The sequence below is a fragment of the Blastocystis hominis genome (genome assembly GCF_000151665.1).
Source record: "Blastocystis hominis, Singapore isolate B (sub-type 7) whole genome shotgun sequence assembly, scaffold_8".
NCBI classification, from domain to species: Eukaryota; class Bigyra; order Opalinata; family Blastocystidae; genus Blastocystis; species Blastocystis hominis.
The window spans coordinates 640860-667847 of NW_013171867.1; the positions used below are offsets into that span (position 1 = coordinate 640860).

At 46.5% G+C, this 26988-nt stretch overlaps 13 protein-coding genes; 7 read left to right on the forward strand and 6 right to left on the reverse strand.

Annotated features, from left to right (window-relative positions):
• Positions 1-2049: 2049 nt before the first annotated feature.
• On the forward strand, positions 2050-2758 carry GSBLH_T00004883001 (uncharacterized protein; the record flags this gene model as incomplete). The annotated part of the gene is made up of 2 exons (XM_013043860.1): positions 2050-2259; positions 2291-2758. The coding sequence occupies 2 exons, from the start codon at positions 2050-2052 to the stop codon at positions 2756-2758; spliced, it is 678 nt and encodes a 225-aa protein (XP_012899314.1).
• Positions 2759-2876: 118 nt separating this feature from the next.
• GSBLH_T00004884001 (uncharacterized protein) lies at positions 2877-3262 on the reverse strand. XM_013043861.1 has 2 exons: positions 3049-3262; positions 2877-3018 (listed from the first exon to the last, which is right to left on the reverse strand). Exons 1-2 carry the CDS (start codon positions 3072-3074, stop codon positions 2883-2885), a joined length of 162 nt encoding a protein of 53 aa, XP_012899315.1. The 5' UTR covers positions 3075-3262; the 3' UTR covers positions 2877-2882.
• A 33-nt stretch (positions 3263-3295) lies between these two features.
• GSBLH_T00004885001 (uncharacterized protein) lies at positions 3296-4264 on the reverse strand (the record flags this gene model as incomplete). XM_013043862.1 has 5 exons in its annotated part: positions 3296-3424; positions 3455-3523; positions 3554-3666; positions 3697-4102; positions 4133-4264. The coding sequence occupies 5 exons, from the start codon at positions 4262-4264 to the stop codon at positions 3356-3358; spliced, it is 789 nt and encodes a 262-aa protein (XP_012899316.1). The 3' UTR covers positions 3296-3355.
• A 268-nt stretch (positions 4265-4532) lies between these two features.
• On the forward strand, positions 4533-6198 carry GSBLH_T00004886001 (uncharacterized protein). XM_013043863.1 has 3 exons: positions 4533-5054; positions 5086-5842; positions 5875-6198. The coding sequence occupies exons 2-3, from the start codon at positions 5801-5803 to the stop codon at positions 6160-6162; spliced, it is 330 nt and encodes a 109-aa protein (XP_012899317.1). The 5' UTR covers positions 4533-5054; positions 5086-5800; the 3' UTR covers positions 6163-6198.
• A 325-nt stretch (positions 6199-6523) lies between these two features.
• Positions 6524-7252, reverse strand: GSBLH_T00006901001 (uncharacterized protein; the record flags this gene model as incomplete). Its single annotated transcript, XM_013043864.1, has 4 exons — positions 6524-6775; positions 6819-6975; positions 7005-7076; positions 7110-7252. The coding sequence occupies 4 exons, from the start codon at positions 7250-7252 to the stop codon at positions 6524-6526; spliced, it is 624 nt and encodes a 207-aa protein (XP_012899318.1).
• Positions 7253-7325: 73 nt separating this feature from the next.
• On the forward strand, positions 7326-8330 carry GSBLH_T00004887001 (uncharacterized protein; the record flags this gene model as incomplete). XM_013043865.1 has 5 exons in its annotated part: positions 7326-7454; positions 7487-7711; positions 7743-7865; positions 7898-7947; positions 7979-8330. The coding sequence occupies exons 1-5, from the start codon at positions 7344-7346 to the stop codon at positions 8328-8330; spliced, it is 861 nt and encodes a 286-aa protein (XP_012899319.1). The 5' UTR covers positions 7326-7343.
• A 2781-nt stretch (positions 8331-11111) lies between these two features.
• GSBLH_T00004888001 (uncharacterized protein) lies at positions 11112-11786 on the forward strand. XM_013043866.1 has 5 exons: positions 11112-11264; positions 11297-11415; positions 11446-11539; positions 11571-11659; positions 11693-11786. The coding sequence occupies exons 1-5, from the start codon at positions 11205-11207 to the stop codon at positions 11754-11756; spliced, it is 426 nt and encodes a 141-aa protein (XP_012899320.1). The 5' UTR covers positions 11112-11204; the 3' UTR covers positions 11757-11786.
• Positions 11787-11835: 49 nt separating this feature from the next.
• Positions 11836-12856, forward strand: GSBLH_T00006902001 (uncharacterized protein; the record flags this gene model as incomplete). Its single annotated transcript, XM_013043867.1, has 5 exons — positions 11836-11915; positions 11963-12133; positions 12163-12424; positions 12455-12668; positions 12699-12856. 5 exons carry the CDS (start codon positions 11836-11838, stop codon positions 12854-12856), a joined length of 885 nt encoding a protein of 294 aa, XP_012899321.1.
• A 206-nt stretch (positions 12857-13062) lies between these two features.
• On the reverse strand, positions 13063-13954 carry GSBLH_T00006903001 (uncharacterized protein; the record flags this gene model as incomplete). The annotated part of the gene is given in 4 exon segments (XM_013043868.1): positions 13063-13353; positions 13382-13686; positions 13746-13931; positions 13951-13954. The coding sequence occupies 4 exon segments, from the start codon at positions 13952-13954 to the stop codon at positions 13063-13065; spliced, it is 786 nt and encodes a 261-aa protein (XP_012899322.1).
• Positions 13955-14340: 386 nt separating this feature from the next.
• GSBLH_T00004889001 (uncharacterized protein) lies at positions 14341-17236 on the reverse strand (the record flags this gene model as incomplete). XM_013043869.1 has 3 exons in its annotated part: positions 14341-16982; positions 17016-17080; positions 17114-17236. 3 exons carry the CDS (start codon positions 17234-17236, stop codon positions 14348-14350), a joined length of 2823 nt encoding a protein of 940 aa, XP_012899323.1. The 3' UTR covers positions 14341-14347.
• Positions 17237-18124: 888 nt separating this feature from the next.
• GSBLH_T00004890001 (uncharacterized protein) lies at positions 18125-19532 on the forward strand (the record flags this gene model as incomplete). XM_013043870.1 has 7 exons in its annotated part: positions 18125-18234; positions 18269-18347; positions 18379-18483; positions 18517-18699; positions 18737-18953; positions 18982-19058; positions 19089-19532. The coding sequence occupies exons 1-7, from the start codon at positions 18173-18175 to the stop codon at positions 19530-19532; spliced, it is 1167 nt and encodes a 388-aa protein (XP_012899324.1). The 5' UTR covers positions 18125-18172.
• Positions 19533-20811: 1279 nt separating this feature from the next.
• Positions 20812-21836, reverse strand: GSBLH_T00007215001 (uncharacterized protein; the record flags this gene model as incomplete). The annotated part of the gene is given in 7 exon segments (XM_013043871.1): positions 20812-20836; positions 20871-21013; positions 21044-21178; positions 21224-21319; positions 21347-21516; positions 21526-21655; positions 21687-21836. Coding segments are annotated over 7 exon segments (849 nt in total).
• A 3471-nt stretch (positions 21837-25307) lies between these two features.
• On the forward strand, positions 25308-26079 carry GSBLH_T00004891001 (uncharacterized protein; the record flags this gene model as incomplete). Its single annotated transcript, XM_013043872.1, has 4 exons — positions 25308-25328; positions 25367-25530; positions 25562-25706; positions 25738-26079. The coding sequence occupies 4 exons, from the start codon at positions 25308-25310 to the stop codon at positions 26077-26079; spliced, it is 672 nt and encodes a 223-aa protein (XP_012899326.1).
• Between the last annotated feature and the right edge of the window lie 909 nt (positions 26080-26988).

Below are 26988 nucleotides of genomic sequence, written 5' to 3' on the forward strand. Positions count from 1 at the left end.
CGATTCCAACAATAATACCGTATACGATAATAGACATAACTATTTCTGTTCGTCTGACCCTAATATGACAATCTATTTCTACGAATCGAAGTTTGGAGTTCAGCTTCTGAGACCAGTCTTTTTGTATGACCAACACGGTATTGTAGCCGAATACAATACGGATTTTGTTCCTGTTGCCTTCCATTTTTTAAAGCAATCTCTTGTATCCTCTTTTTCTTCTCTTCGACTCTCGCATTCATTCCAAGAAAACTGGAATTCCAAAAGTTTTGATGATTCTTTATGGAAGGAAGCTCAAGGTCAAATGTGGGGAACGTTCAATGGAGAAAGTGTCTATTTCCGTAAGCGATTTACAATCGATTCTACTGAGAATTTCAATACCATATTAATTGACGTTTTAGCAATAGGTGATGTGGATGTATATCTCAATGGAGAATATGTTCAGCATCTTTTTGGAAGACTCTATCATGAATACATTCGATTCGAAATCCCTCTGGATGATCGCTACCTTGGAGAAAACGTATTCGCTGCTTGCTTACACAAAGCGACCAATGATACCATTATCAATTTTGACATCATGATTCAGCTTGTTGTTTTATCTCAGAGACTTCAATCCGAATTGGGGGAGGTAACTCAGGAAACAGCCACTCCTTCTCCAGACCCATTCAATGCATTCATAGTAACAAGTTATTACTATTGGGACATGCAATCCACTCCGGCAGCTCTGGTTTTCCGCTTCAATGACACGGAAAAACGAGTCGTGAATCGTGTATACTTCCAGGTTCCGTCTGAGAGTTTCATTACCAAAGTGAGTGTGGATGCCATTGATTTTGATGAGAATAAAAATATCACGCTGTACACTTCTCCTAATGATTTCATGAATCGCTTTTTGGATTATCGGGTCATCGATTTTGATAATTCAATCGCTTATCCGGCATATCGAATCACGTTTGAATCTACATCAAGTCCCAATGTGACTAGAATTGAAAATCTCCGATTATATCGTAACATGCTTCCAGCCTGTCCGCAAACGAAAAAGATTCCCGAAACTCGAGCGAATGCAACAGTGTTTTCGAGCTGTGGCTTATTCTACACTGGAAAGAAACAAAATCGATGTGTAGTTGATGGATCGAAAACCCATTGGGAAGAAGATCGATCGACGTGCTTATCTCTTCTACCCCCACGAAATTATGCCTATGTTGATTTCACGTTCCGATTGATTCATGCAATTCCTTCGATGTTTAACGCAACAATGAAGGAAAGATTAGTTAATATGCTGATTGAGAAAACGGCTGTTCGGCCGGAAGAGGTCGATATGATTTACATTACGGATAGTTCAAATACGGAGAATAGTAGCGTTGACATTTTCATTCGAATCACTGTGAAACAAGCAGGAGGTGACTATATTGCTGAGCAACTATATGATTTGAAATACAGTCTTACAGATTCAGTACAAAAGTTTATAGCCGAAGAGTTGGACGGAATGATTATTGGCAAGATTCGTATTTACATCTCTTGGAAGCCTGAAATTCTTATCTTTATCATAGTAATTCTACTTATCGAGTTATTATTGATAATATTTGCGATTTATGGAGTTTCTGCTTATACAAAGAATCGCAAAGAGAAAACGAAATCGCTGAAGCGCCGTAAAATGAATGAAGAAGAATTACTACCTAATCAGGAGTTTCGTGTTTGTTTCTAGATCTGATATTGTTTCGAGTCTCTTTTCTCTCTTTACAGCTTTCCATCTCTCCGACTGTTTCAAATTTTACCCTTTCAATATGTATATAGAATTATTGTTCTTTTTCTTACAAAATAGAGAATCTCTGTTTCCACTTTTCATTTTTTGTTGAGATGAGTATCAAAGTTCTGTTGTCTAATAATGTCCTGACTAAAACCGTGAAAACTGGAGATGAGATTTTACTTAATTGTGGAAGAGGTAAACACTGATCTCCCTTTCCATTGTAGCTGCATATACTACCGCGCGAAGTGTGTACTACTCCAAGGTGTTTCGATTCAGTACTCATATCGATAGGTTATGTAGAGTCACTGATGTGCTATGATCATCTAGTTAATTCTGTTTCCGGACTTTTTCCAGAGGAACAGAAGAAACTGAATATAACCAGAGAGGAGATTCGTCAGACAGTCCTTCACAGTGTGACGAAAGCCCGCGATTATCTGTTCGAACTCGACCCTACTATTCGAAAGGAAAAGTTGGATGTGAAGTTCAGTGTCATCATCGAGAAACCTACTGAAGAGACTGTATTGTTCATCGATTTTATCAACTCTATAGCACATTCCCATTTCGATTCTCATTCAGCCCATGACGAAGTGTCATTCTCCCCCAATCATTTGTGATGTGTACAACGTGGTTCGCCAGAACGCTCTGGTGAAAGACAGCTTCTGGGTGCGTCAGAGAGAAGCCTATTACGAGAAAAGCGGCCCCTCTGTCGAAGAAATCCTCCTCTGTGAGAACAACGAAATCTTCGAAGGAGGCCAGTCGAACTTCTTCATGGTGAAGGGAGATACCGTGTATACGCGAGGAGAAGGCGTTCTCCAAGGCACTGTGCGCAGTATGGTGATCAATCTCTGCCAAAAGCTCGGCATTCCGCTATCGATGGAGGCTCCTTTGTTGAGCGAGATTTCGTCGTGGGATGCGTGTTTCTTGACGAGCACGAGCAGATTCTTAATGAATATCGACAGAGTGCGCGTAGGAGTGAAATGGAGATGGATAATGAGTAGAAGGATGGAGTGGTTCTGAAGGAGTTCACTGGGCAGAACGAAGTTCTGCAGAAGATTCAGAAGGCGATGACCGAGGAGCTGAAGGTGGAGTCCGAGGAAGTCTTCTTGAATTGACTTGTGTTTGTGTCAAACATGAAAACTAATTACTGGTTGTGTTCGAATCGCGGAGAATCGCAAATGAGTAGGTTGCACCTTGATAATAGTCGATTTACGCATCGTACCAGGGACAATAAGAATATCTCGCTTCTTTGAGCGAATACGGATGAAATCTGCGTCAGTCTATGATCAATATACGAAAGCAATCCAAACATCCCCAAGTTCTTGAATGGTTTCATTTCCCACTTCAATCAACTACATAATCATTCCAATAAAGATATTGAATTCCTTAATCGTCACTGCTGCAAGAGAAATCGCCTCCTCCTTCTCAAGAGAAGTGTGTACCACATTCCTTCCAGAGTCGACAATAACGTGTCCCACAACTCCAGGGAAGCTCTTTACGCGCTGCAGAACGCTATCCAGATCCATACAAAAGTTGTTTGACAACAACAAACAAACAAAGAGCAATAATCCAACACTGTAAGCACGCTATACAGCTGCATTATTACGGTACTCCCGTTTACTGGAAGTTGGCTCTCTTCTCGATGTCCTCCTTCGTCATCAGATACAAGGCATCCATCAATTCCATCTACATCTCACCGCTCCTCTCCTTCTCTACTCGCAGAGAACCAGGGCCCTTCGCCTTCTCTCTCGCCATCTCGCTCGCCACAGCGAAGCAGGCCAATGCCTACACCTCACTCCACATCCCATCCGCTACATAAGCCGTTGCCTCCATCGGCGCCTCTCCGCTCACCAGGAAGGCACAAATGATAGACGTCAGCGAGCATCCCGCAGCAGTAATCAGCGTGCACATCTCCACGCCGTTATGCACTATGCATCACGCCAAAAAACCGCGGAAACCTTCGATCACGCGCTCTCCGTCCGTCACGTAATCCACCTCCCCTGTGATTCCCACGACGCACTCGTACTCCTTCGCCAACGCCTTACCGGCATTGAGCGCGGCTTGCGAAGAGTCGGTTGAATCCACACCTCTGCCACTGCTGACCGTTCCGGCCAGAGCGAGGATCTCCGAGGCGTTGCCGCGAATCACAGTGGGGTGGTACTTCAATAACTCCTTGCAAGTTTCCATACGGAGAGGAGTTGCTCCAGCGCCCACAGGATCCAGCACCCAGCACTTTCCGAGCTCATGAGCCTTCTTGGCAGCCTTGATCATGGCCTCAATCCATCTCTTGGACAGTGTGCCAATGTTGATCAGGGTCGAGCCGCAAATAGTCACCATGTCCTCCACCTCATCCACTTCGTGCGCCTAGCTAATGACAAAATAGGAATCTCATACCATGATGGGAGATGCTCCGATGGCGAGAAGAGTATTCGCCATAATGTCCATGGAAACAAAGTTGGTGATACAATGACAAAGAGGGGTCTTCTTTCTCATTGCCTCAAGAGCCTCACCGCACTGCTTATTCATTGGTATTGGAAAAAATAATGATAATGTTCCAGAGCACATAGTAGTTCCTCAATACCTTGATTATTATAGTGATTGCTGATCACTATTGTTCTAGAATCTTAACAATTTAATAGAAAGAATGCTCAATTTGTTCTCTTACGGAGAAGAAGATGAGGATGAGTATCTCTTGCGTATAGTTTGACAATGTAGTGAAAAGTCCATAAAGGAACAAAAAGAGGCGGTAACTCTTTCTGAGCATGCGGACAATTCAAAGAAAAAAGAAAAATCGAGCAATGTTACAAATGAGAAGAAGTCGAAGAAACGGAAAGTATTGAATATTGAAAAGATTACTGGCGTTTCAATGGAGGAGTTGATGAGAGAAGAAGAGGACGAAAAGCCTATTGACTCAACGACTTCCAGTTCGAAACAATCTTCAGCATCAAAAGTGCTCAACCTTCCAAATCCAAAGAAATCGATCAATGGTTCTTCAAAGTTGGAAAATGGTGATTCAATTAGTCGTAGTTCTGATGAAAGAGGCCATGATTCGTTATTAGAAGAGCCGTCTTCTGTAAAACAAGATCAAACTCCGGCGATTACATATAAGACTGTCTATCGAACTTCCACTCCTTCTACTGTTTCCGTTTCACCCCCAACTGCAACTACAACTGCAACTGTAACAGACACACCAGCACCGCGTATAACGTCTGGGTATGGCGGTAGCTTTTCACAGAGCCAGTATGAAGCATTCATGCGTCGATCAGGGATGCTCGACACAGTGAACGCAGAGTCCACGTCTTCCATCGAGTTTATGGTAGAATTCTGCTCCCTGGGATAAGCAATAGGGAGAAAATATGAAATGCTATGATAAAGAAATGATTCGAGCTCTGAAGGATGGATCCGTGATTGAGCTGGACTCGAACTCCATTCATAATCACCTAGAACAGCCAGGAAATGAATATTGGGAACACAGAGAGGTTGGGTTCTGCATGAACGCTCATTGTTAGAAACGAGCAAAGATCGCTGAGCAATTCGGCAAGTACGCTCACACAGCGCCAACCCAGTTGCAGCAGACGCGAAACCAGATATCCTACTTGGCTACAAAGGCCATTGATGATTTGATGGATTTGGACAAGCGGCGAGCGAATGCCCGGAAGACGCGAAAAGAGATTCGTGCAAAATACGGATGGTAGTTGCTGTTTTTGAATTGTTTGATATACAATCAAGGGCTTGACACTTCTTTATACAGAGGAAAAGAGGCGTTCAATTGTACCCCCATAGTGCTAGATTTTCTCTCCATATCTGATTGATATACCATTCATCACTAAGAAATGAAGTACAAGTATGTCGATGCGTCCATTCTGCTGAAGAGAAAGCAATTAGACGTGAGGGTGGTGTGATGTGGTTTCGTTTGAATTATTACAATGGGAATTGTTTTGTTTTTGTTCTCTCTATTTGTGGAGTCGTACCTAACGTTGTTTTAGTCCTTCTGTGTCTTCTTCTCGTCGCACTACCCGCAAGGCTCACTTCACGGCCCCTTCTCACATCCGCCGTGTGATGATGTCTTCTCCCCTGTCTGAGGCGCTCAAGAACAAGTACAACGTAGCGATCGCTTTTTTCGGCTTACTTGGCAGGTCAACGCTATGCCCATTGTGAAGGGAGACAAGGTGAAGATCCTCCGTGGTTCCTACAAGGGTAAGGAGGGAAAGGTCACCGAGGTCTACAGAAAGAAGTGGGTGATCCACGTCGAGGGAATCAACCGCGACAAGGTCAACGGATCCAGCGCGAAGGTGGGCATTGATGCTTCCAAGGTGGAGATCATCGAGCTCAAGCTGAGCAAGGACCGCAAGGCTATTCTGGACCGCAAGAGCCGTGCTGCTGGAGAGAAGTATACCGAAAAGGAAGTTGCTAACCTTGATTAAGTGAGAGCAGGAGCTTCATGAATTGGTATATTTACAGACGTGTTTGTTGGAAGAAACAGCCTAATTCAATTCAGTGTATTTGTTGGAAGAAATAGTCTAGTCTAATCAAGTGTATTTGTTGGAAGAAACACTCAAATCCAATGTATTGCTTAGTGTGTGCACCTCCTTGGGAAAGGATGAGAGCAACGTGATGCTTTCGTCGTGAAGCGTGCTGGAATCAAACCCAAACCAGTAAATCACGCAGCCAGGACCCAGTCGATTCACGTAGGAATACAGTTGCTGCGAGTTTTGGCGTTGCCAGTACTCATCGCCATAGATCGCCTTGCTCTCGATCCAATTGATTTCTCTCCAGCCTCTACTGTTAGGGATCCGTAGGCTTCTGAGCGCTGTGGAGCAAAGGATATTCATTGACGCGGATCAGAATTGGATAGTTGAGCGTGATATCGGGAGTTCGGAGCAAGCCCTCAGAACGACTCTGCACTTCCGACTTGAATGAGATCTCTAGATTCCGGAGCTGCTCCTTGAGCAGATATTCGTATTCCAGTCCCAATGCCTGACGAATCTTGTCGTGATTCGCCACTTCTAAAACGCTTGTCCAGTTACAGCTCTGGACCTAAAAAATCAATATCAGATAAAAATTAAAGAACAAGGGATACGTATCGCAAATCCGGAATTGTCGAAGGGTTATTGATATACTCCTCGACTGTCTTGTCGTCGATCGTAAACTTTTGTTTCAACATTTCGCGAATAAGACACGGACGGTACAGCTTGCGGCTTTCAACGATAGCGTCAATCGAGTTTCTCTGCTCAAATCTGGTGATAAACGCACAGCCAATCGATACAGTTTGATAAACTCGGCAATGTCCTGCTTGATAAGACTCATTTGCTCCAACTCCAGACGATGAAAACATTGCCTATCGAAAAACAGAAAAAAGGGATCGGCCTACCGATAGATGAATTGAATCGTATTAAAGGGAATGTGAGGAAACTGCGAAGCAATTTTGGCGCCCAAGACTTTGTTCTCCTTGATTAGCTGACTGCAGATGGAGTAGATTTCTTCATAGTCCTTCTTGGACACATCGAATGACATATGAACAATAAGACATGATCAAACACAAAATAGGGAGGATTTTTGCAAGCGGTTGGGAGTTTCGAAGATTTCAAAACTAAGTCCTGTAAAGATGGATGACGATGCGTGTAAAGTTAAAATTGTTGGGAAGGGCCAACGCTCAAATTACATGCTCTCAATAACGAGATCGTACACCATTGGGGAGTTAAAGAAGAAAATTAATGTATACGTGAGTGCATGGTGTCTACGTTCTAGGAGCAATATATGCGCAAGATAGTTCCGTATGAATTGTATTACAAGAAAGTACTGCTAACGGACAATACGTTCATTCATGATATCTATTTAGGGAGCGATTTGTTTTCGCTAACTCTAGAATATGGGACTGATGAGAACTATACGTTTGTACTGGATGACGGTACCACAAGACGAGCGCGAATGAATTCGCAAGAGAATTTTACTAGTATTGCGGACTTTGCTGCTGTATACGTTAATCTCGTTTTTAAGAGTTTAGTCGATGATCAATGTACCTGTAGAACGTGTTATCGTATTGTGCGATAATATTATTCCTATTCCTTATGTAACGCCCACCCAATATGGTGTTACCAGTTGTTGTTTCCGTGTCACAGTGGCTCCCGTACTGGACATCGCCTGCAATTTTAAATATAGTCCCCACTTCCAGACTTGTATGCACCTGATCTCGAGTCGACCCTAAAGCGGTACGTTCTATTCTTATTTTGTGTAACGCAGACTCGCGGTCCATGCTGATCTTCGTTTGTGTTACTACGCACTAGACTGCTTCTTCGACACCAATGAATTCTCCCTTTTGACCAATCTGGCCATAATCACAAGAGACACGCTCAGTAACGTGAACAGCGTTATATTCTGGCCTCTATCCTCTCTGCTGGTGAACATCGTGGACCGCATGATCCGCCTGTACATCTCCGAAGACTACCTCAAATTCCCCCAATTATCGCCTTCCCCGGAGCACTTCGCCTTCCTCAAAGCCATCTACGAGTGCATCGACGCGCTCGTCGGCCGCTGTACGCCTCCTCTCTTTCTCTCTCTCCTCAGTTCTCTTCATGCAGATCCCGCTTCCTGAAGACGTGCTGCAGCAACTCATCTACCCGATGAATCTCCTCCACGACTTGTCGCGTCGCAACAGCCCCATGAACACCACGCTCTACGCGCTCAACCCGTCCACCCGCGAGCCCGCCTGCATGGAGCTCATCTCCATCGCGCTGCACGCGCTGGATTTGTATTGCAGTGCCGGTAGGTCGATGCGATCAAAGCAAAAGAATGAACTCACCGGCAGACAACATCGCCTTGTATCCGCCTCGGAAAGAGATCGTCTTCGCGCTCCGCCCCTTGCAGCGCGTCTCCAACCCCGTAATTTACCGGCAAGCGCTGTCTTGCCTCTCCGGACTCTGTCGCGAGAAGACCTGCTTGAAGAGCCTGGAGGACATGTTCCCCGTGGAGAACGTCGCGCTGCTCATCCGCCAGCACAGCGACGTTCCCGAGATCATCCGCTCGCTCTTCCTCATCTACTCCTTCCTCATGACGCAGAGCCTCGAAGCCAGCAAGCGCGACCACATCGTCGACATCGCCACCGACTACCTCGACCAGCACGCAGACGACCTGCCTCTCATCGAGGCCTACGTTCTCCTCGTCGTCCACGCCTACAACGGCGAGTCGCGGCTTTCTTCTCCCGTGGCGCGCGTTCTGGAGCGCGCGCTGCGCTTCAGCTCGAAGAGTTTGGTGATCCGGAAGTGGGCCACGACGCTGCTTCAAGGCTATTACGCGGAGCTGTCGCCCGCAGCGCTGACGTTCGCGGTGCAGCAGTCGCAGCTGATGTTCATCGCGCTGAAGGACAACCCGGAGGACGTGGAGCAGGTGCGGCAGACGCTCGAAATCCTCTCGATCTACTGCCAGAACGCGGAGCTGCGCGAGACGATCATCACCATCAACTCCATGTCGATTCTGCTCACCATTCTGGAGAAAAACACGGGCGGGTCGCCGGAGCTGTTCATCCAGCTCGCGCAGTTTTTCTATTTGATCATCAGCCAAAGTCGAATCGGGCGGGTCGTTGAAGAATAGGCGCGCAGTGCTTGGAGTATTTCCGCGATAACCACGCGCTGTTCATGCTGGAAGAAGCCGCAGGGAAGGTGGAGCGGATCGAAATGGTGACGGTGTGCTACGAGCTGATCATCATTTTACTACGCAACTGTTTGGATTGGCTGCTGAAACGAAGCCGTAGATTCGATGAAGAACTTCCCGTCGTTCACCATCGACGTTTTCCAAACCATCGAGAAATACAACCGCAATTTGATCCTCATCGAGAAGGGAATCACCATTCTCTCGCTCTTCCCCGCACTCGGTTTCCCTTTTTCCACCATTCTGATTGGCTAGTCTTCGAAGACGTGATCCAGAAGGTGAAGAAGCTCACGGATTACCTCCTGGCCGCCATGTCTTCTCACAATCTCTCCCTCATCGCGAACATCATCGTCGTTCTCGCGAAGATGCAGCTCGACGAGGCTTCCTATCAATATCTCGACTCGCATTCGTTTCTCTCCGTCATCTTCGAGTTCGTGAACGAATTCGTGGACAAGCCTCTCCCCGATTCCACCACCAATCTCCCGCATCTCTACTACCGACAGTTCGCAGACATCGTTTTCTACACGCTGGTGTACATCAAGCAGCACTTCCAAAGCAACCGTATCTTTTTTTTTATTTTTATTATTCTTCTAATCGTCTAGTCGTGGTCTCTTCCCTCGACATCCGCAGCCTGCTCGTTTGGATCGATTGCTTCAAGGGCGACGTCGACATCGTCACGCTCTGGCTCGAGACCATGCAGAACTACCTCCGCTCCGGTGGGTTCCCCGTTTCCCCGATTGAAGGTAGATTTCGGGACGATGACGGAAGCGCTGGAAGTGAAGACGGTGAACATGCTTCTGGACCTCTTCGTGATCTACAACGACTCCTCGATCGCCGCGCTGCACATCGAATTCAACATCCTCAACGTTCTCCTCAACTTCTTCTTCCGCTACACGAGTACTTGCCTCTCCTCTCTCTCCTTACTCGCTCAGAAAACATCCTCAAAGCCTGCCGTCTGCCCTCCTTCCAGCACACTCTCTACTCTCTTCTCTTCCTCATTCTCGATCTCCACTCCTCCTTCCTCCAAATCGCCATCACGCCCTCTCCTTCCTCCACCTCCAAGCTCCTCGCCTGCTTCCAGGTCACCGACTCCACGCGTCGCTTCTCTCCCGTCGGGTCTCCCGACCAGCCGGTTCCCTACGATTCCACGATTTCCCCGCCCACCCAGCTCTACTACGTCGTCCAGAAACCCACCGAGGACGCGGGCAATCCCGCGCTGCTCGACGAGGACCGGCAGTTTTTGTTCGATAAGCTGCTTCTCTACATCACACAGTTCTTCCAAGGCATCATCCAGATCGATGAGCAGAATCGTAGAGACTCGCGAGATCGCGCGGTGATTCGTAGAATTCGAGCAGATGAAGCCGTTTAAGCACGTGCTGCTGCAACTTCTGGTACTCTCCAAGTACATTTTCGTGTTCGTGAAAAAGACGCATGCCGTGCGGGCGGTGCAGGGAAATATTGAAAGCATCTTAGAAACGATCTATAGTAGAGATAAAAGAGGATGGTGATGTGTAGAAATTACCATCAAGGATGTCACGAATATGGTTTTGAAGGGTGGGGAGGAGTAGAGGAACAATCAAACAAACAAAGAAAGGGATTCATCTCTGTGTTTACGTGTGTTTTGCTTCTAGTGTGCCTGAGATTTTTGTTGGCAAGGTTTTGTCTTTTGAGTGGTTTGTTCCAGAAATTCGGCCGATTTTCGCACATTTCACTATTCCTTTGCCCTCACATCGAAATGAATTTCTGGAAGCCGGGCGAAGAGTATCCTGACGGAATGGACGAGGAGAAGGTGGAGCTGGATAAGGAAGCTCCTGTGGATAGAATGGCCAGGGAAATCACAAAATCAAAAGTGCAGCTCTCTGACCGCATGAAGAATATGTCTGTAAGAGGCTGCGAGGGCGATTGAGCGTTTAGTTCATGGTGCATTCGCAGGAAGAGAAGGAGCAGCGAAAGAAGGAAATCGCAGCAATGAAGGAGCTGAAATCGTACATGTGGTCCTATCGCAAGATCTCCCTATCCGAAAGCACAAATTTGTAGTGTATTCTGCTAGTTACTGAGTGTAGCTCCCATCATCCGTGTTGCGGACCGGTTATCAACCCTGTGGCGGAAGAAGAGTGCAAGCGCTTTTCTTTTGGAGGATTCAATCCGCAGGTCGACGTATTGTGCTTCGAGTTCTTGTACCTTGTAGCAACTAATGAAGGAACGCAAGGATCATCGCAACATGGTGTTTAGTTCGAAAGATATGAGCGAGAAGCAGATCAAAGAGACGCTGAACAAGTAGCCACTCGCTTTATTTTTCCTCAACGATAGATACTCCACATTGAGATGGAATCGTAAGCCCAAGAGCCGAGGAACGAAGAGAGAACGCGAATAGTTTGTCAATTTATATGTTTTATTTTGAAGCGGCTTGTTTGAGGCATTAATCGTTTTTCTAAATCCTTGCTATTCGAATTATGGAGAAGTATTGCCTCCAGAAACGTTCTGTTCTTTCGTTCAAAACAGGACGCTATGAAGACGGAGACATCAGCTACATGTATGTAATTCACACGTATTCATTTGGAAACCACTCTTACTGCATAGTTGCAAGAGTTCGGATGAATCTCTTCTCGCATTAACTCTGTCTAACGGAATGGTGCGTATTGTCAAGTCGGCCGATCTATCCAATGTGGGTGCTTTAAATATTGGGCGGACCACCTTGTTCTGCAGTTTGTTTTTGCCGTCCGACCCAAAGGTGCTTGTTCTTAGTGAAAGGTAGTGTATGGATTGCGAGTTGAATATAGAAATGGGCATATCACGGTGTTTGACTATGAGTCGCAAACTATGAAAGTCGAATATAACACTGTTCGTGAAATCTTTTCCTGTGCCATTCTATGCGGAGGGAAAATGCTCCTGTGCGCAGACAAGCAAAATATTTACTTTTACGAACTTGAGACGGGAAAACGCATTGGAATGTATCGAGACCTCCACAGTGATGTAATAAACAACCTGATCGCTCATCCTACCTATCCTACTGTGTTTGCTTCTGGTTCTGAAGACGGACTGGTAGATGAAGCGTATTCTTGTCTCAAGTAGATTTGTGTGTTTGACGTTGCTCGAGGGAACCAGGACGACGCTCTTCTGAGCATTTTCCAAACCGAAAGTGGCGTAGCGAGCATGAATTGGTTTGGAGGGAATCATGAGCTGATTTGGTGTGCTTCGATGACTCGCGGAATTAGTGTTTGGAATAGCATAAACGGAGATCGACTTACCGATATCAACGATTTTTACCCGATTCTATCGAAGCAAGGTAATCTCAAGGAATGAGGCTGTGACTTAGGTATCGAAATTGATTATGTGGTTGGCTGTATTCCGTTCCAGAACTCGCTGTATGCACTCTGTGGCATGCAGGACGGAGCAGGCTTCGTTGTCTCGGTGGAACATCCGGATCAAGTCGTTGTGAGTTGGAAGGGCCACGAAGTGCGTCAATTGGTGTGAAGTGACATGCAGAGCGCGATTCGGAGCGTTCTGTGCGTAGGATCGAGCGTGGTGACCAGCGGAGAAGATGCGAGTGTTTGCTTGTGGTCTGCGAATGCCGTTGAGAAAGGAGTGAAGTCGAGAGGTGTGGAGCGCATGACGCATGCGGTGAACAGGAAAGACAAGTATCGTTTAGTATAACTTTTTTAATGTCAACAAACTGTTTGTCACAAAAGGTAAAAACGGAATGGAAGAAGCTGGAAACCGCTTATCGAATCCAGAACCCATTTATAGTACACAACTTGATCCGCATGTCTTGGACGTCTGCGAGTCTTTCGATCCGCGATCCAAACCACTTCTTTATCACAGTTCTGCTCTTTGAAATGCTTCTCCCGAGTCTCCGGGTCCTGTACAATGTTCCCTCCACCTGCTTGCAGCAGATGCATGATTTCATCCTTTTGAGGACAGGGCGGATCAAAATCGCCGAGTAGCACAAAGAGAAACCCATCAAATAAGTTCTACATTGGAATCAGCGTCTAATCAAACCTTGGGCGAGGACCAGGACCGATCGGGTCCTCCTTTCGTACAATGAGACATCTGATAATCGCCTTTCACCGTGAATGGTTTCCAGGAAGGGAACTGCTCCACCGAAACGAATGTGGTGACGATGTCGCTATGTTTGGTTTGTTGGTCTTTTGCTATGCAAGAATTGATAACCGTGTCAATCTCGGTGATCCAGTCAAAGGAAACGATGGGTTTGTGGGTAAGGATGGATAAAAGGTATTTCACGGTTCGGTTTGTGGTGTAGTCGCCGTCTTCATCCATCGTCGTGCTGGCGATGCAGTGCGTCACTACTAACGAAACGCATGGAGAATGTACCTTCGTCTGAGAACTCGAGCACCGATCGAACCGAGGAGTGCGTGCAGACGTGCGTGACGATTTGTCTCTGAGAAATGTCCAGACCGGTGAGGAGAAAAACGAACGAAGGCGAAGCGACTCGCAGCCTCCGTTTGCTCAAATCGGGCACTCTCGGTTTGATGCGTTTTCGCAGTCTCAGTTTGCGCAAATCCTTTGTTGGAGACACGATCTGGTTGCACTAGACATCAAACCAAAACACATGCCAAAAACAATCAAAGACGTCTTAAAGGGGGCGAGCATTTGCGTGTAGGACTCGATGATCGTGTCGATCTCCGGAGCATCAACAACGTCACGCACTGTGTACCTTTCTTTACACACAGGACATCGAGTCGAAGTCTGCAGATAGCGTTCAATACAATTTCTGAGTCTCATCCTAATTTTATAAAAGGAACCTGCAGAAGTAGTGATTACAGGGAAATCGACAGACACTATGGAAAATGGATAAACTATATGGGATTCCGCCTTCTCTCTAGTACCAGATGGGACAGATGAGTTCCTTTCCGAACGCGGACAACGCAGCGAGATATCTTCGGAAGCTGCGTTTGTCAGACTCGGAATCCATGGCACAGGTTTCTCTCAAACAACACAACAAGTCTAATTCACTCTCACTCTGTAGGTCTTGAATTCCATGGGGGTGAGGTTCACGATCGTGTCCTTGGCGTAGGACTTCTTGATCGTGGCGGCGCTGGTCTTCATCTTCGGGTCGATCTCCCACTGCATGCGCTCCTTCTGGATCTGCTCTCTGGGGAACATACCGGAGAGTCCGTATTCGGTCATTTCGGTCACCTGGAAGTCCGCGAAGTAATCGTTCACATCGAACGTCACTTCCTGCGCCAGCTCGGTGGCCTCGCCCTTGGTGTACAGGTGGTGGAAGCGCAGCAGGAAGTCCGAGTCGCGGAGCTGGTTCAGCTGGAAGTTCAGCAGCTGCACGTTGGCGGGGAGCTCCTTCTTCAGCAGCGAGCGCGACGTCATCTTGGGCTCCTTGTCGCCCACGAAGTAGTACGGCACCGGCGCGTGGTTCAGATGCAGGTCCAGGCGCTTGTGCACCTCCACGCTGCGCTGGATGGAACTCAGCGTCAGCCAGAGCGTCTGCTGGTAGTGATCGTTCTCCGTGAGCGGCTCGTCCACGCCGAACCAGTCATCGCCGCGCGTGCGGCGCTTCAGCATCACCTCCAGCACGCCGTCCACCACCGAGGCCACGCCGTGCGCGCGGTCCACCACCAGGTTCAGACGCAGATCGGAGGCGTCGGCCTGCAGGAAGGCGCGGTTGGTCACGGGGTAGTAGTTCGCGGACACCGGCTCCACGGAGTCCTCGCGGTACTCGCGGCGAATGTCCTCCAGACCGTTCGCGTCCGTGTACAGCACGCGGCCGTTGCGCAGCTGCTCCGAGGCGAAGCGAGCCACGATCTCGCGGCCGTCGTCCGTGGGACCCATGTCATACACCACTTCGATCACGTTCTTCATGATGCCCTCGCAGCGGTACAGGCGCAGAACCTGCTGATAGCCGCTGCGGTACACCACGCGCGCCTCCTCGACCAAATCGCCCTTCAGAATCGTCAGCTCCGCCTGCGATCCCACCGGATCCGGCGTCTGCTTCTCCGGAATGAAGGAGTACGCGCCCGAGCTGCGGCCCTGATTGAAGCGGCCCGTGTACTGGTAGAGCATGTCGGTGAACGGAACGGTGCGGCCCTCCTGCTTCAGCTCCACGCTCTGCAGCAGGCCGTTCTCCGCGAAGGTCAGCTTGTACACCTCGTTCTCGATGAAGTCGTCGCGCGTCACTCCGCCGCGCGGCAGCGTCGCCAGCGAGGTCTGCGTGCGGAAGTAGACCGTGGTGAAGCCCAGCGCGGGGACCTCCACCTCCACGTAGACCACGTGCGTGCCGTTGGCGCGCTCGATCGACCAGTCGGGGATCTCGTTGATCTGGAAGGGCAGCAGCTTGCCCGCGGCGTCGGTGACCTCCAGCGCGCCGACAGGCACCACGACGCGCACCACGTTCTTGATGGCCTGCGCGTTGCTGTTGGTCAGAATCACGCCGAGACGCTGGCGCTTGGACAGCTCGGCCCACTTCAGCGTGATGTTGTGGTTCAGGTTCACGTCCAGCATGGCGCCGAGGATCGTCGACGTGGCCTCGTTGGCGAAGAACGAGCCGTCCTCCATCTGCACGTTGTAGTCGTTGGCCACCGCCTGCTTCTCCGTGCCCGTGATCGCATCGTGGTGCTGGAACTCGCCCTGCGCCTTGCGCAGCTTCATCACCTTCTCGAACACCTCCTCCGCGTTCACAGGGAGATGGTACACGCGCGCCAGCGACAGGTACAGCTCGGCCACGGCCAGCTCGTTCATCGTGCGACGGTTCAGACCCTTCGTGCGGCCACGGCTCGTGTAGTAGCCCGTCCAGTAAGCGTCGGGGTCGGAGGCATAGGGCATGAAGTCGCCCTCGTAGACGTCCCACTGCTTCTTGTGCTTGTTCACGGCCTTGATGTAGTCCGAGAACACGGCGTACTGCACGTGCACACCGAAGCGATCCTCGTTGTCGTTCACGTACTTGATCAGCTTGTCCATGTTGTCGTACGACACGGGCGCGCTGAGGAACGTGAAGTCGCAGCCCCAGGTGATCAAAAGGTTGTTGCCGTTGTCGTAGTAGGTCGCTCGCTTCTTCACCATGTCCACGAACTTCTGCGCCTTCTCCTCCGCGTTCACCTTGAACGTGGGCAGGTCGGCGTTGTCCTGGAACCAGGAGTTATCGTCCTTGCGGTACATGCAATCGCCGCTGCTGTTGCTGAAGAAATCGCACTCCTCAGGCGAGCAGTAATGGTTGTCCATCATGTGGATGAACATGTCGCTCTTCTCGCCCTGGCTGTTGCTTCCACGCCACACGAACTCCAGCTTCTGATTCTTGATTCGGTTTTCCTTGTCAGCGTAGTGCACACGGTTGATACCGAAAGCGTCCATACCAATATCAGCGTAGAGAGCCTCGATCTCCTTGGAGTGGCCGAACGGATCGATGCTCCATCCCACGGTGGGGCGAATGCCGAACTCATCGTAGATGAACTTGGCTCCCAGAGTCATCTCGTTGATCACATCTTCATAGGTGGCCGTGGCCTCATCGGACATGACCCAACCACCCAGGTTGAACTCAAACTGGCCGTTCTCAACCAACTTATGGACCAGAGCCTTCATGTTATCATTCTGCTCCTTCCACCATCTCTGGAAAAAGCCCTGCTCAACATAACTAGGCAATGAGGCATATCAACTAAAAAAATACGTGAACTTTCGTTCCGGATTGACAGCCAGAGCACCAATCACCGTATCCAGAATGTAACGCACTTGCTACTCATTATGCTTGGGTATACCGTTCCATACCTTCACGTAGTACTGGTCAGTAGTTACAAGCCAACCAGGATCATCATGGGTGTGAGCGTGGATCCATACGTTAATCGTTCCGTTGTTGTTGACCGGATTCGCCTCGCGATATTGATTCGACATCTACGGAAACACGTTTTCGAAACACAAACCTTTCTATTTAGTTCTTCCTTGATATTCGAAGCCATCACTCCATAGAGGAGCGCCATAATGGCCACAGTAGCGAATATGCCCTTCATTTACAAAAAATAATGATAAGAAGTATCCACAAAGGGAGAAACTGTGCAGTAGTCTGGGGAAACTTTGATTATCAAATGTTTTCCTCAAAACACAAATCCTCGTTTTATGGAATAAGCTTGTCAATTGAATATTGGTAATAATTATTCAATATAGCCTCCATAGTATAATTCGTCACACTCGAAATATTATGCAGGACGTTTGATGTGTTTTCTTCCTTGGTGAATTCAACTACTTTATATGTAAAGGAATATATATGGTACTTTAAAGTATTGTGTCTCAATGATAGCATGAATTGCTTGCATTAAGCGAGTGTTCGTATTTCTATGTTGTTTACCGGTAATAGGACAGTAAAATGGCAATTTATGTTCATCAGACATATCATTTTCTTCAACCATGATGGTTTCAGGAAATTGTGTTCCACTTATCAAAAAGGTATCTTAAATGCTCAATTTATTCTTATCAATTAATATTGTTGTTACTTCGCTACGAATGGAGATAAAACCTGTTATATTCTATAAGTTCTTTATACAATTTTCCTTTTTCAGTTTGGTGCTTCACTTCTAATAGAAGATTCCTTTCAAAAATAATATTCACACATATATAACTACAGACAGAAGACTAGTAATTTCTCATTATTTGCTAGTTTTGCTATGTACACACATACTTTGTTCAATTGAATCAACCAAGATACACTCAACATCATATTTGTATATCCTCCTCATAATAGAAACAACTCTATTTCGAAATGTTCACAAAATACTTGTTTTCGATATTATTTCCTATTTATAACTGCAAATATTAGTAAACATGAGCACAGAAATGGAATCGTTGATAGCGAAGTACAAAGAAGAGCACAAGCGTTTAGTAGACAGAGAGAGAGAGTTTGTTAATTCTTAATAGTGTAATTGTTTATAGATATGATGAGGAACGCGCTTTAGTAAAAAAGACAGACGAAGACTACGCTAGTATCAAACGGAAGCTGACGGCATTCCAAGTATACAATTTGTACAAGGATTGATATGAAGAGTGTTGGGCATTCGATAGGAGATGTAGTTTGTGTACTAAATGATGAAGAAGTACTTGTCAAGCTCTCTCTTGGAAGTCGTTATGTAGTGAATGTAAAGAAGTCTGTAATCGCTTTTTGTGTGATTTGAGGTTGTTAGGTTGATATGAGCTCCCTCCAACAAGGAACGCGTGTGGCATTGGATACTACTACAAAAATGATTATGCAGTCTCTTCCCCCCAAGGTGGATCCTTCTGTTTCTGCCATGATGGAAGAATCTACCGAACAAATCAAGTGGTCTGATATAGGCGGTCTAAATGATCAAATCCGTGAGATTCGTGAAGTATCAAGAATGCCATTGATTTCCATTTTCTTTTTAGGTCATCGAGCTTCCTTTGGTTCGTCCGGAATTCTTCGTTCGAACGGGTATCAAGGCTCCCAAGGGCGTTCTTCTCTACGGTCCTCCTGGAACCGGGAAAACGTTGATTGCGAAGGCATTAGCATCGTCTATTAAAGCCACCTTTATCAAAACAGTGGCTTCGTCGCTGATCGAAAAGTATGTCGGAGAATCTAGCAGAGTCGTTCGAGAGCTCTTCAGTACGTTTGCCTCGGTCCTCTTATCTAGATTACGCGCGACAACACACGCCAGCCGTTGTGTTTATCGACGAAATCGACGCAATTGGAAGCAAGCGCCGCGAAAACGTACCGATTTTTGGAATTCCCTAAATCGAGGGTTCTGGCGCCGATCGCGAGATCCAGCGAGCCATGATGGAGCTGCTGAACCAGCTGGACGGATTTAACGAGCTAACGCAAGTGAAGGTGGTGATGGCGACGAATCGTCCGGACACCTTGGATCCGGCGTTGCTGCGTCCTGGTCGATTGGACCGCAAGGTGGAGATCCCGCTGCCGAACTCGATCGCGCGGAAAGACATCCTGCGGATCCACAGCCAGAACATGAAGAAGAACGGAGAGATCGACTTCGACACGCTGAGCAAGATCACGGACGGGTTTAATGGCGCGGATCTGCGGAACGTGTGCACGGAGGCGGCGATGTTTGCGATCCGCGAGGAACGGAACTATGTGATGAACGAGGACTTCACGAAGGCGGCGCGGAAGCAGACGGAGGCGAAGAAACTGGAGAGCAAGCTGGAGTATGAGAAGGTGTGGGGTGTTTGAGAGAAAACGCAAGTTAAAGGGAAGGAGGAGTGGTTTCGATTGAAGAACTCGCTTCAAGGGCGCGCTTGGCTTCCTTCGGCTCCGCGTCGTTGACGTTTTGGACTGCTTCGACTTTCGTTGCCTCTTCGTTTTGGAGCTTGGCTTTGTCCTCCTTATCGTTGTCGTTGTCGTTGTCGTTGTCGTTGTCGTTGTTGCTATTGGGAGGTTTCACATCCACATTCACGACATCGTCCGCAGCTTTCTTCTCGCCCAGCTCGACCATTTCCACTTCGCGCGCCATCTGCTGCGCCACAAATCGGCGGATTGTCGGCGTTCCGTAGTTTGCACTCTCGTCCAAAGCGAAAATCAGAAGAGTGATCAGCAACTGGATGATCCCAAACAACTAGCACTCACATTTCGCTCGTCGATCCTACATAGAAAACACACCCGAAGTCGAAGGGCCAGGAGTGTTGCTGGATTAAACTCCACGAATACACGTTTGTAGCGATCGCAGGTCCCTACTTCTCACGCCTTCTCTTCGATTCACACGAGGAACCTTCCCGTAGAGGCGCACACTTGGCCGATCCCGTTCACCTTGCCTCGGAAATCGGGGAAGGAAACGTTCGTAATGATGACTATGATGGCGGTAAACTGAACGATTCGAAGAACAATGGCGCATGCATAAATGACGTAAATAACGAGCCATTGAGTCTAGGCTTCGAGGGATGAGCGGCTGAATCTACCCATTCTGGTTTACCGATCGTCAACGCGCAAATGGGAGTGAGAAGAATGCACAGCATGTAGAGAAGTCCAGAACTCAGCCACATGTATCGATAACCCAATAAACGACCGATGATGCCATTAAGAACGGGTGGAGTGAAGGAAATCAAGTCAAATGAATTGAATGACGACAGAAAGAACTGCAAAGATTGGTCAAGAAGGCGAATGACAAGCAAACACCCAAAGCATCAAGTGGATCAATGATGATTCATTCATTCAATTCATTCAATTCATTCAATTCATTCAATTCATTCAATTCATTCAATTCATTCAATTCATTCAATTCATTCAATTCATTCAATTCATTCAATTCATTCAATTCATTCAATTCATTCAATTCATTCAATTCATTCAATTCATTCAATTCATTCAATTCATTCAATTCATTCATTCAATTCATTCAATTCATTCATTTCCAAATGGATATGTCCAGCAAGCATTTGCACCGGACCCAGCCACGAATACAGCAATCCCACCTCGGTCTGCGACCATCCAAATCCCTTGTTCTCCGCCGGATTGATCATCCACACCGGGTAGAGCGCATCCTGCCCTCCCTGGACCAAGGAAAGCAGTCCATACAACACCACCGACAGCAGAATTCGCTTGTCCGCCACCAGCTTCGCATAGGACCCTCGCATGAGAATCTCCTGGATTCGCTCTTCTTCGGTAGGACGATAATTCGGATCTCGCTCCCGTTTTTCCTTCAGACGAGCCATTCCTTCCTGCGATTCAATCAAATCCTTCACTCCTACGCGAGAACGCTTCAGAAGCTCCTCGTTTTTGCGCACATCCTCTTTGGAGAGAGTTTCTGGCAGACAGAAAAGCACCATGATCAGAATAAAAAGACATATCAAGAAGGCGGTGAAACACGGAATATAGTAACGATACTGAACGTAAAACAAAAACAATCAGCCAATCACATCACGTAACACTGGATAGCGCTTTGTCAGTTCCGGAAAATTCTCTTCGGGCTTCGATAGATAGCCACCGAGGGTAGGACCCAGGATACTGCGTGTTACGACATTTCTCTATGATTACGTCGCAATTCCACCCACTGTCTGGAAAATGGCAAAACCAGTTGTCTGGGTGTAGTCATTACAGATTTCGCTAATGTACGTCTTGGCGATTCCCAAATTACCGTTTAAAAAGCCCCAAAGAGCTCGACCCAAGATAGCAGTGGCGTAATTGGTTGCCAATCCGAAAATATTGATCGAAATCATCACACCTATAATACTTAAACAGATCGACCAGCGTCGCCCGTATCGATCTGCAAACCAACCCCAGAAGAAGTTTCCCGGGATTCCACCCAGGGCATACGATGCTGTGATCCATCCACTGTAGTGACCTATCTCAGCATCCTCCAGCTACTAGTCAAAATAACAATAATAATCCAACATCTGGAAAATAAACTTTGCAGAGATACGGAATAATGGGGTTGACCAATGTGTTGCAGAAATTGTCCAAGAGCGTGACAAACGAAATGGCAATCATGGGAACCAGAGGAATCGTTCTCCTCTCATAGTCCGGAATAAACGGTTTCACCATTTTGTTTGATATTATTTTTTGCGGATTGTTGTTCCACAACCGCGGGGATGTTTTTTACGTTTATTGTCGATTGCCCATTTGATGGAATCAATACACTCATTTCTCAGAATAAATAGTCGGCTGTGGACTCTTTTACTATTCTCTTTCTTGTATGAGTCTAGCTGTAGTTCTTAATGAGTTATTTGTGTTGTAGGTGGTCAATAGTTTGATTCGCGTTGCTCAGATCATAGAAAAGTCGTATTCCTCCAATCCAAGGAGTGTTATCGTTTGGTATTTCTTTGAATAGTAGATCCCGCAGTGGATAAAAGAATTGTGTCAATTCAATGCAAAGAGCGAGAATGCGCTAGTTCGTTCTGCTTTTCTCGGATGCATAAATAACCTAAACGAAAAATCTACAAAACCAATAGACAATCCGACCCAGGATTCTCCTTCCATGTCTGAATCGAAGTTAGTGGAAACGTGTCAAAGTTACTTAAACAAACTGGAGGCAGCCATCATAAACGAATATGATGTGGAAACGCTCTCAATCCTAAACTCACTTCAGGTTGCATCCTTATTCACCTTGTTACTCGCAGAATCTTCCAGTTACCTTGTCGGCGATCAAGAAGACAAAAGCTGTCGATTCTTTGAAACAGCTCTCGCTTGTTGCGAGCAGTACAACGATCAAAGGCCAGATAAAAAAGGTAATTCACCACTGGAAAAACTTCATCCTGTCAAAATCCAAGGTCGTTGCCATCAAACCTCCAGTAGCCAAACCTTCCGAGTCTTCCGAATCCAGCAAGATTCAGTACATCGACAAGGAGCCTAAAGTCCGTTCTTTAACAAAGAAAGAACGAGACGAACTAAAGGAGAGAGAACGGCAATGGCAACTCCTCGTAGATGCTGTTTGTTTGTTGGGCTAATTTGCAGCACCCTCCTACGTTTCCTCGTTCAAGAGGGTCAGACGCGCCCATTCCTGCTTCTATTCGGCTACGAAAGAGAAACACGAGCACATCAGAATTGATGAGTTCGACGAACCTTTCCCATCGAAATAATAATAATAGTAATAATACCCGAGCATGGATTCAAAAGCAAGAAGTCCCATCTACGTCACAAATAAAAATGAAAAAGTCTGAAACACGACACAATTCGCAACTTTCCCTCCAAGTTCCACAATCCAATTCGTCTTCTTCTTCTTCTTTGCAGAGAAAATCCTCTTCGGTCACTCCAAATAGAACAAAAAATGAGAGAAAGCAAGAGAGAAGAGTAACCTATGAGAGTGAAGAGTCGGATAATGATATGGGTGATTTCATTGTTGATGATGTGGACAACTCCATGGAAATGCAATCATTCATAAGGCAGATTTTTGGGACTAGAGAGTACGACGAATCGAGAGAAATATCCTTTCTAGCTACTCTACGTTAGACCTTAATGGTAGGGAGAAGCAATGGAGAGCACAGGAGCGCAGATTGATGCCGAGGAGGAGTATTCTAGAATTGTTGGCGAATACGAAGACCGTACTGCAGTGTTGTAGTTTTGTGTTTAGGAGATTTGTTTGTTTTGTCATAATTATCGTGGAACTGCTTGATCTTTTATTTTCGTACATCCATACATGGTAGGATATTCCTATTTTCGGAAGGATTGTAACGAAATAGACAGAGGCATTGTATTGCGGAGATTATGGAATTATTCCATATTCTTCTCTCATCGAATATTTAAAGGGTTCGAGATACCTCCAAATCATTAATCGTAGAGAGTAATGACCAGAATATTTCGTTTTATGTCGTTCCAGCGCACATGCTTGTAGAAACACAGAGCAAAGGCACCCCAGAAACTTTTGAGTCTGTCAATCAGAGTAATAATGCTGTGCCTGGCTCTCTTTCACATTCTTCTAAAGGAACTTCTTCTGTGGAATAAGAAGTTGAGAACTTGATAGGTTAGGAATTGTATACATAACTATAAAGCTCGTGTCTTTCTAATTCCATGGAGTGTATTTGCCTATATAGCGCAACAGCTTCTTTTACTCTCTTATGGAATGCAAACTATCTGTTTTTTGTTTGTTCAAAAAAACTCTATGGAATCATCATCCCAAAGAGTGAACCTTGATCTGAAAGCTGTAGCGATCAACGAGTTCATTCAGTCTACTGTTGAGTTTTTAAACTCTTTTGCAACACAGTATGTGGAGCTCTATTCTGGTGAACTTTTGTAGATGTGAGGCCAAATTAAATCAATTGAATAACAGAATCTGTGCATTAGAAGCTTCCTTATCGTTGATTGAGACGAAAATGAATTCCGTGCAGCAAGAACCATGTGTGATATTTGAATCGTATTCAGATGATAGATTGCGGCAAAGCCAAAGAATTTCAGCAGAAATTGCGAGGCACTGTGCCTTCTCCCCGACCTGTTAGTGTAGAAGAGAACGGTAAGGCGCAAGAGACTTCTTCTACATTACCATCTTCTGTCTCACAGTCCTCTGCCAAGGCGCCTCCCCCTCCTCCGTCTTCTGTTCCTCCTCCGCTCCCTTCTTCGCAGCCTCCCGTAAGCAACGATGTTGCACAATCCGGAGTGAAATGGAAGGATCACCCGTTGTATGCGGAGTATTTCCGCAAGTTAAGATATGGTGTACCGATTGACGCTATCAAATCCAAATTATCTTTTTCGGGTCTTGATCCGACCGTTATCGAGTTGTTTTGTGTGCTGTGAGTCACATGTAGTAACGATCCGGAAGCTTTTGCTCCATCAGGTGTGTAATCTTTATAATATTGTTTTGTTTTCTCAAACAAACTCTCTTTATGAAGTTCAAGCAAAAGAAGTTGCGTGGCCAAGAGATTTATGTCCAAGTAAGGGAATTGGACTACTGTTTCCAAATAGAACGGGAAGTTTTATAAGAAGGTGAGCGATCTGGTCCGTAACTTTTCGGAGGATGAAGAGCCCTTCGAGATTCCCTTGCCCATGGATTATGTCTCACGCACCTCTTTTCACTTGGACACCAGTCTTATCCCAACTGCGATGTATAGTTTTGGTGATTTTTGAAAGTATAGAGAGGAGTTGGGTAATCGTAGTTTTCCGGAAAAGGAAAAATACACGGATGCTTTGAACAAGCTGTTGGCTCTTCAGAGCGAAGGGGAGGAGGAAGAATGCCCATCTCCTAGTCGATTTCAAAATTCGGAGTGACATTTAGGCTTAGTATTGGACCAATCTTCTTGTGAGAGCTCGCAGAGTAGTACAAGGAGTTCTAAGAGCTACTATGTTTCGACCCCTCTAAGACATTCAAATTCAAATCGTCATTATTTTGATAACTCTGTTATTGTTACCAGTAACAGTGTTTGGTATAACACCTACATTCGCATTGAACCACTCCCTCCAGGTGTTATAACTGCTCGTAATGAGCAAGTAGTGAAGACTGAGTTTCAGCACATTTTGGCAAACATCTACTTGAATAAGCCCAAGAAACCTGTTGTACCTGGTTTGATTCACGTTCTCCCACCTAGGATGAATCCAGTCCTTGTAACTGTATTCCTCCTGAACGAGCAAAGGAAATTCTGAGCAAGCACACAAACTCCCTCCATTCCGAGTATAGTCGAGAAGATATTGAATCATTTGCGCACAGGGGTTGTGGAGACCGTTGCATCAATAGACTGTGCTATGTTGAGTGTGATCCGAGCACATGTCCTTGTGGAGATGATTGCACGAACCAAATGTTCCGTCGTCATGAGTGAGAGCAGAGTATTCAAGATAAAGGGTAGATACCAGAAATTGGTACTCTTTTATGATGAGCAAAAAGGATGGGGAGTGCGCACCGATGTTTTCATTCCGCGCGGTACATTCATTATCGAATACGTTGGCGAAGTGATTTCTCAAAAAGAAAGCGAGTACCGAAGACAGGTAGGAGTTTTTTTTGTTAATTTCGTGTAACGGGCAGAAACGGCAAGGCCAGATGCACATGTACTACATGAGCTTAGCTCCCGATCAACTGATCGATGCTACAGACAAGGGAAATGCATCTCGGTTCATTAATCATTCATGCGATCCGAATTGTGAAATCCAGAAATGGGCCACAAGCAGCACATACTCCGTAGGCATATTCGCGATTCGCGACATTATTCCCGGGGAGGAAATCACGTTCGATTACCAATTTGAGCGAATCGGCAACGGAGCAATTCCCTGCTTCTGCGGCAGTCCCAAGTGCAGACACATTCTGGGCAAGCCGAAAGAGGTTCCGAACATCAACAACGTAGCGCTGAATCGAGTGGATGAGAGCTAGCTCCCTCTCAAAGAGCGGATTCATCGCAATCGGTTGTTTCAATGCGACTGCATGATTGACATGGTGGATAAAGTGCTGATGCCGACGACGCTGCTGCCGTTTGTAGGAGAGGGGGAGAGGTGTGACGATGAGGTGTGCAAAGGGATCGCGAAGTCGCTGGCGAGCTATATGAATACGTTTAATTTGACGACGTTGTCGAGACGAGCGACGAAGCGCTCGTTTTTATTTGTTTCGCAGAGGGAAGGAGTGGGAGAATTTGTACCCAAAGAGATTCGAATCAGCGAAGATGAAAAGGAGAGCCAGGTTGAGAACGAAAACAACAATGAAAAGGAGGCAGAATCAAATGCAAACCAGCCTCAAACGCAAACGCAAACGCAAACGCAAACGTTAACGCTAACACCGACGCAAACGTTAACGCAAACGTCGACGCAAACGTTAACGCAAACGTCGACGCCAACACCAACGCAAACGCAAACGCAAACGCTAACGCCAACGCTAACACCAACGCCAAATGAATCATCAAACCTCACTCTACACAGTAAACCTACCAATCATCAAAGAGCGGTAGAAGAGGAACCTGCAGCTCCGCTTCTGCTGTATCGACGCTTTTCGTCGAGGGGCATTCAACGCGTTGGGGATTGGGTTTTTTGTTCCACGTAGAATTGTAATAGTTCACTTTTACTCAATCGAAATATCTCAAGTGGGTTAAAACGCGTATTCTTTATCGATCGTTGAGTCAGCAATAGTTTCAGTGGATCTATTCACGGAATCCAAAGGGTCGATTAGGACTTGTGGACATTGATTTCTTCAAGGACTTTACGGACCCTTCCATCTTTTCATTAATATATTAGTTTATTTAGTTTAGATATGCATGCATTGTTTTTGAGTTTGTTTTCTTCAAACAGGTGC

Excerpts from the sequence above, each read along its gene's own strand:
- GSBLH_T00004888001 (XM_013043866.1), top strand. The coding sequence starts at position 11,205 with ATGGCCAGGGAAATCACAAAATCAAAAGTGCAGCTCTCTGACCGCATG. Across the intron at positions 11,416-11,445 it reads CTATCCGAAAGCACAAATTT|CTCCCATCATCCGTGTTGCG; the intron begins GTAGTGTATTCT and ends TACTGAGTGTAG. Across the intron at positions 11,540-11,570 it reads GATTCAATCCGCAGGTCGAC|CAACTAATGAAGGAACGCAA; the intron begins GTATTGTGCTTC and ends TGTACCTTGTAG.
- GSBLH_T00004884001 (XM_013043861.1), bottom strand. The coding sequence starts at position 3,074 with ATGAAACCATTCAAGAACTTGGGGAT. Across the intron at positions 3,019-3,048 it reads CCATTCAAGAACTTGGGGAT|ACTGACGCAGATTTCATCCG; the intron begins GTTTGGATTGCT and ends TATTGATCATAG.
- GSBLH_T00004886001 (XM_013043863.1), top strand. The coding sequence starts at position 5,801 with ATGTCTTCTCCCCTGTCTGAGGCGCTCAAGAACAAGTACAAC. Across the intron at positions 5,843-5,874 it reads CGCTCAAGAACAAGTACAAC|GTCAACGCTATGCCCATTGT; the intron begins GTAGCGATCGCT and ends CTTACTTGGCAG.